Source organism: Mirounga leonina, unplaced genomic scaffold (assembly GCF_011800145.1).
Source record: "Mirounga leonina isolate KUSES-001 unplaced genomic scaffold, KU_Mleo_1.0 Mir_101799, whole genome shotgun sequence".
Taxonomy (NCBI): domain Eukaryota; kingdom Metazoa; phylum Chordata; class Mammalia; order Carnivora; family Phocidae; genus Mirounga; species Mirounga leonina.
This window is the reverse complement of record NW_023270210.1, coordinates 939,281-946,864: the sequence shown is the minus strand read 5'-3', so window position 1 is coordinate 946,864 and position 7,584 is coordinate 939,281. Positions and strand designations below refer to the sequence as shown.

The window sequence follows — 7,584 nt, the reverse complement described above, 5'->3', positions numbered from 1 at the left end:
GAATGAGGGCGCCTGGGTGGCTCAGATGGTTAAGCGTCTGCCTTCGGCTCAGGTCATGATCTCAGGGTCCTGGGATTGAGTCCCGCATCGGGCTTCCTGCTCCTTGGGAGCCTGCTTCTCCCTCTGCCTCTCTCTCTCTCTGTCTCTGTCTCTCATGAATAAATAAATAAAATCTTTAAAAAAATAAAAGAATGGAAAACGATATAACATGCAAGTACATATCAAAAGAAAGATGGGGTACTTATATTTATATAAGAAAAAAATAGACTTCATGGGCGCCTGGGTGGCTCAGTCGTTAAGCGTCTGCCTTCGGCTCAGGTCATGATCTCAGGGTCCTGGGATCGAGCCCCACATCGGGCTCCCTGCTCGGCGGGAAGCCTGCTTGCTTCTCCCTCTCCCACTCCCCCTGCTTGTGTTCCCTCTCTCGCTGTCTCTCTCTGTCAAATAAATAAATGAAATCTTTAAAAAAAAGAAAAAAAGAAAAAAATAGACTTCAGAACAAGAAATGGCATCATGGATAAAGAGAAACATTTAATAATGACAAAAATTCTCCAAGAAAACATAATAATTCTGAATGTGTTCAAATAACAACAGAGCATCAAAATACATGAAGCCAAAGCAAACAGAACTAGAAGGAGAAATGTATAAATCCATAGTTAACAGATGGAAACTTTCACACTCCTTTCTCAGTACTTGATTGTAAAAGTAAGCAAAAAAACAGTAAGGACAGAGAAGAACTGAACAACAATATCAACCAACCTGACCTAATTAGCATTTATAGAACACTCTGCACAACAAGAGAAGAATGCATGCTTTTTTCAAGTGCACATGTAATATTCACCAAATAAAACTTTACTGTGAGCCATAATATAAACAACAAATTTAAAGAATAAAACTCATACAGAGTTTGTTCTTAGATCATAATGGAATTTACTAGAAATTAAGAACAGAAAGATATCTAGAAAATCCCCCAATATGTGGAAATTAAACAAAGACTTCTAAGCAACCCTTGGGTCAAAGAGGAAATCTCAGGGGCGCCTGGGTGGCTCAGATGGTTAAGCGTCTGCCTTCAGCTCAGGTCATGATCCCAGAGTCCTGGGATCAAGTCCCACTTGGGGCTCCCTGCTCAGCGGGGAGTCTGCTTCTCCCTCTCCCTCTGCTTCTTCCCCTGCTTGTGCTCTTTCTGTCTCAAATGAATAAATAAAATCTTAAAAAAAGAGGAAGTCTCAGAAGAATATTAAGTAATATTTTGAAATAAATGAAAATGAAAATATATCAGGGGTGCCTGAGTGGCACAGTTGGTTAAGTGTCTGACTCTTAGTTTCGGCTCAGGTCCTGATCTCAGGGTCATGGGATCAAGCCCCACATCAGGCTCCCCACTCAGCATGGAGTCTGCTTGAGACTATCTCTTCCTCTCCCTCTGCCCCTCTCCCCACATTCTCTCTCTCTCTCTCAAATAAATAAATAAATCTTAAGAAAAAGAAAATACAATATATCAAATTTTGTGGAATGCACCTAAAGCAGTGCTTACAGGTAAGTTTATTAAATTCTTATATTAGGAAATATGAGTAATTAGTAATTTAAGCTTCTACCTTAAGAAAGTAAAAATAAATTTAAATCCAAAGCAATCAGAAGAAAGTATATAATAAAGATAAGAGGATAAATCCATGAAATGGAAAGCAGAAAAATACAGATCAATGAAACTATAGGCTGGTTCTTAGAAAATACCAGTAAAATTGATAAAACTTACCCAGACTGATCAGGAAAAAAATAGACAAGAAAGAAACTACAATATCATAAATGAAAGAGGAAGCATCATTACAGATCCTATAGACATTAAAAGGATAAGGGACTATAACTAACAACTTTATGACAATTAATTCAAGTACTTAGATGAACTAGAGAAAATCCTTGAAAAACATTAACTACCAAAGCTCATTCAAGAAGATATAAGTAATCTGAATAGTTCTACTACCTGTTTTTTTAAAAGATTTTATTTATTTATTCATGGGAGACAGAGAGAGAGAGATGGAGGCAGAGGAAGAGGGAGAAGCCGGCTCCCCACAGAGCAGGGAGCCCAATGCAGGACTCAATCCCAGGACCCCAAGATCACAACCCGAGCCGAAGGCAGACACTTAAGTATCTGAGCCACCCAAGCGCCCAATCCTATTACCTGTTAAAAAGAAATTATATTTGTAGTTAATAACCATCCCACAAAGAAAAGTCTAGGCCCAGATGGTTTCACCAGTGAATTTTACCACTTAAGGAAAAAGGAATAGCAATACTACACAATATCTTTCAGAAAATTAGAAAGGGGGGGAACACTTCCCAAATCATTTTATGAGGCCAGCATTATGCTAATATCAAAGCCAAAGACAGTACGAAAAAGAAAAACTATTGACCAACATCCCTCACAAAGACAAATATCCTCAGCAAAATAAAAGCAAATTAAATCCAGCAATATATGAAAAAAATAACATATTACAACCAAGTGAAGCTTATCCCAGAGGTTCAAGGCTGGCTCAACATGCAAAAATCAATCATCAGAATAATTCACCATAGTAACAGACAAAAAAGGAAAAAGTATACTATTATTTTTGTAGAAGCAGGAAAGGCATTTAACAAAATCCAATTCATAAAAAAAGTCTCAGCAAACTAGCAATTCAAGGGAACTTCCCTGACCTGATAAAAGGCAACTACAAAAAGCTTACTACCATACTTAAAAGGTAAAAGACTAAATGCTTTTCCCCTAGGATCAGGAAAAAAAAAAGGTCAGTTTAGCAAGGTTGCAGAATACAAGGTTAATATACAGAAATCAATTGACAACCTGATTCTGAAATTGATATGGAAAGGCAAAGGACCTAGAATAGCCAAAACAACTCTGAAAAGAAAAACAAAGTTGGAGGGCTACAGCTGCCTGATTTCAAGAATTATTATAAAACTACTGTCATCAAAACAGCATGGTATTAGCATAAAGATGAACAAAGAAATCAATGGAACAGACTACAGAACACAGAAATAGACCTACAAATCACAACCAATTCATTTTTAACCAAGTTACAAAAGTAATTCAATGGAGTAAAGACAGTCTGTTCCATAAATGGTATTGCAACAAAATGAATAAGATAGAAAATAAACCACAACGTAAAAATCATTCCTTTGACAAAATTTAACTCAAATGGATCATTGATCTAAATATAAAATATAAAAGTATATAACTTTTAGGAAAAAAAATAGAAAATCTTTAGGACCTAGGGCTAGGCAAAGAGTTCTTAGATTTGACAGTAAAAGCACAATCCATAAAGGAAAAATTGATAAATTTTAAAATCCTCAAAACTTTAAAATCCTTGTTCTACAAAGATACTATAAAGAGAACGAAGGGAAAAAAAGAGAGAGAGAGAGTGAAGCGGCATCTGGGTGGCTCGGTCAAGTTAAGCATCCAACTCTTGATTTTGGATCAGGTCATTCATTATCTCAGGGTTGTGAGATCGAGTCCGGCCTTGGGGGCTTCGCGCTCAGTGGGGAGTCTGCCTGTCTCTCTCCCTCTGCTCCTCCCTCCCTCCTCCCCCAATGCTCTCTCTCTCTCTCTCTCTTTCAAATAAATAAATAAATAAATAAAATCTTCAAAAAAAACCCTAAATGCGATAATAGAAGTCAGGTCCTTAGTGTAATGCATGACACATACAAACCATTCAATAAATGTGAATTATTGGGGCACCTGGGTGGCTCAGTGGGTTAACTGTCTGCTTTCAGGTAAGGTCATGATCTCAGGGTCCTGGGATGGAGCGCTGTGTGGGCTCCCTGCTCAGGGGGAGTCTGCTTCTCCCTCTCCCTCAGCCTCTCTCCTGCCCCCACTTTTGCTCTCTGTCTGCCTCTCTCTCAAATAAACAAATAAAATGTAAAAAAATAAATAAATATGAATTATTATAATTTATTATCATTATTGTTACAGCATTCTTTAAAATTGAGAAAATAAAAGACAAATAAATGTTCATCAATAGAAAAATTGTTAAATTATGTTACATCTATTACAAGAAATCTTGGGCAATGGTTTAAAAGAATGAAGTAAATTTATATGTACTAATCCGGAAAGATGTCCAGAATTATTGTGAAAAAAGCAAACTGCAGGACAATTTGTATAGTATGATCTCATTTGTGTAAAAATAAAATGATAGATTTTGAAGAAATTTTTCTAGAATGATACTCACCAAACTGCTAACAGTTGTTATCCCTAGGGAGGGGGAGTTGAATGAGGAGGGGTTCAGAGAAAGGGGGTCCAGAGAAAGGGGGTCTTTCACTTTTTATTCTACTTATTCCTAGATTGTTTGAATTTTTACCAGAATATATTCCTATATTTTTGAAACAGAAAACACAAAAGAGTCAACTATCTTTTAAAAGAGCAGTGATAAAAATAACTTTCTGATTGCCTTGGCTCATGGATTCAAGAGGATGAAGCACGAGCTTACCTTGGACTGAAATATTTACCTAAAAATAGACTCAGCTTCCATTTGTAATTTAACAAACATGAACCGAGTGCGGCTTGTTGGCCTAGCAGAGCAAAGAACTGAGTCATTGCCCCGGCCGTGCCGCTAACTAGCTTTGTTTTGTTACTGTGTTACAAACGTTAGACTGTGGACTTCTTAGAAACAGGGATCAATTTCTTTTCTCTGTCTCTAGCCCCGTGACACAGGGCTTGATTCAGAGTTGGCGCTCAACTGAAATAAAGAATGACTCCTCACGGCAATATCGGAATTAAAGGTGGCTGTGTAGAACAGCGCTGTCCATGCCCCGTTGAATCGACACATGATCGCCATCTAGTGGCAGCAGGGATTCCTGCGGAAGCCGGAGATCCGCAGAAACGGACTAGGTGTGTTCTGGGATGCCTTTTAACTAAACACCACGGCCTCTCTAAAAGAGCATGACCCTCAGAAAAAGTTGACAAGCACCAGCTAAAAGGTCATGGTTTATGTCTTGGAGTGTTGGTAAGATGACATCTAGGTACTCCTGTGTTTTAAGTCTCCTCCATCACCATCCCATCATCAGATGCCCCCCACACCTATAAGCCGCGCAAAGTCCACATTGCTACATTTCCATTCCAACCCAAAACAGCGAACCACATATGGTAGTAGGTACGTACATCCATGCTTTCCCAAAACTGATGAAATACTAATAACCTTTCCTAAGCCAGTCTGGTCGAGACAAGATACAAAACAAGACCAGAAAAAGAAATCTTCCATAAACTTTGCCCTCCAGGTGCACCATCTTTCTGAATCATCAGAAATCATCATGAGAGTGAGTGCCACTCTGAAAATATCTAGTGAGCCTTTAAAATGTCTCACATGCCAAAGGGCCGCAAGGAAACCCACCCTGAGTTGGCTTTGTAAGTACCTCTTTGTGACAAGCCCTCACCTGCCCCTGCAGATTTCAGGGAGCAGGTTTTCTTCTCTTGCCTCCTTTGAGTACCAATGAGTCTTCCAAGTAGCTTCATTGATAGGGAAGCAGCTGAGTGATAACAGTCTGAGAAATACTAGAGCTTGTGTTTACGGAGTAGGGGACTCAAAAAGAATAATGAAAGGACACACTGGTAGTTAACCTGAAAAGTGTCCGTGCTAAGTTGAACAACATTCTTTTAAAATGTTGCTCAGCAGACGAACGCCCGGCTGGCTCAGTTGGTACAGCATGCAACTCTTGATCTTGGGGTTGGGAGTTCCAGCCCCACGTTGGGTGTAGAGAGATCACTTTTAAAAATCTTTTAAAATTTAAAAATAAATAAAATAAGTAAATCTTTACAAAGATTTTTAAAATGTTGCTCCACAGAACAAACAACAAAAACTTCTCAAAAACTCCTAAGAGAGGGACACTGTCTAGTTCAGGGTCAATGGGGAAAGTGGCCGAGGAAATTTATGATCAGAAACGGGTCCTGTCATGATTAAAGTCTTTACAATTCCACCTCCTGCAGTTTGACACAGTATGTGCCTCGGAAACGTGGGAAGAAAAACAAAGGTGCAATTCGGTGGAAACGGGGACACCGGTTTGGGAGCGCGGTACACACAAGAACACCTTATTTGGGGCGGGTTGCTCTGGAGCAAAGCCAACACGGGTGCGTTCGTTCCTACCACCGTGTTCTGGAGTTGCAGAGAAGTTAGGAATTATGAACAAGATGGATCCATCCAACTACTCCCGGCCTAAAAACAGCAAGAAGCCCTAATATCTATTTATATGCAATTCCCTGGGGCCGAAGCGGTTCTTCCTAATGGCTGGAGAGCACTCAGTAACAATCAGGTCTTGCGGCGGAATGTTTTTAAGACCTTGTCCTGAGCGTGCCGATGGAGATAATGAACTCCTGAGCGGTCGGTAGTACATTTAAAATGGAAATGGAAAGTGTAGGAAGATGCGCTCTTCCGAGCGTCCCGGATTTCGTACTAGCAAAAGTCCTTGGTTCCTGCTGGCACTCGAAAAGCGCGGTGTCAGCATAAAGAGCAGAGAAGCGACACCATGAGAAACCATGAGCCACTGTGGAAGGCTCCAGAAGAGGAGTGTCCGCTGACAGCCACACGAGCGAGCGCCCCGGACGCTGCAAGGGGAGTCCGGAGCCTCGCCGCCCGCCCGCCCGGCCGGCCCGGCAGGCCCGGTCCCGCGGCCCCTCTCCCGGTTCCCCGCCCCGCGCCGGCCTCCCCGCCACAGACCGGGAGGTCTCCCCGGCCGCCTCCCTCCCCTCGGCTCCGCGGCGCTCCGGAGCCACCCGGCCCGGCCGGCCGCGGGGCGCAGCGGCCACACCGGCTCGACGTGCGACTTCGCCGTGCGTCCGTCGGCCCGGTCCCAGGACGCCCCTACTCACGTAGCGCTGCAGCTTCCTCTCGGGGGGCGACTTGACGAGCCAGCCCGTGCACACGGCGTCGCCCGCACTCATCGTGGCCGCCGCCGCCGCTTCCTCCAGCTGGGTCGCCGCGGCAGGAGGAAGTCGGGCCGGGGATGCCGGCGGGGCGGGCCCAGCGCCGCCCGCCCAGCGCCGCCCCGAGCCCCCGCCGCGACCCCCGCCCCCGGCCCGCCGCGGCCCCCTGGGGCGGGGGGACGGCGCCACCGCCCGCGGCCCAGACGGCGCGGGGAGCGGGCGGCCGGGCCGGGGAAGCCCCTTCGAGCGAGCGCGCCGCGGCTCCGGGCCGCAGGGTTACGGGAGCCGAAGCCTAGGACCCGCACCTGCGAGGGACCCGGTGAGGGAGGAAGGGAAGCAGGACTCCCCTCCGACTTCCCCGCTGCCCTAGATTGTTTGCCGAGCAATGGCTCGCGTGCGCCCCTCCCCCAAAGATCATTGTATTTCAGCGAGGAGCTCGGCTGCAGAGCTATTCAAATGTCCTCCGGAACCCGCAGCATCCCAATTCAAAAGGTTACAACTTGGAGGTGCTGTTTGCAGTCTCCAGGCCTCTGGGGTTTTCAGCGCCGGGTCTAAGAACGGTCGTGCCACAGGGTGCGCCGAGCACTTTAAATAATACCAGTAACAACAATGAGCTAACATTGATTGAGACCTTCTGCAGTGCCAGTTACTATGCTAAGCACTTGGCGGGCATGACCTTATGGGATATGCAC

The 7,584-nt window shown here is 44.1% G+C and overlaps 1 protein-coding gene across 1 annotated transcript in view; it reads right to left on the bottom strand.

Moving 5' to 3' along the window:
• Window positions 1-6,919, bottom strand: part of GAB3 (GRB2 associated binding protein 3) — a 93,285-nt gene extending 86,366 nt beyond the window's left edge. Inside the window, exon 1 of the mRNA XM_035010755.1 lies at window positions 6,839-6,919. Coding sequence (XP_034866646.1) covers window positions 6,839-6,910 — 72 coding nt within the window. The 5' untranslated portion in view covers window positions 6,911-6,919. The remainder of the gene's footprint in view (window positions 1-6,838) is intronic.
• Window positions 6,920-7,584: the final 665 nt, after the last annotated feature.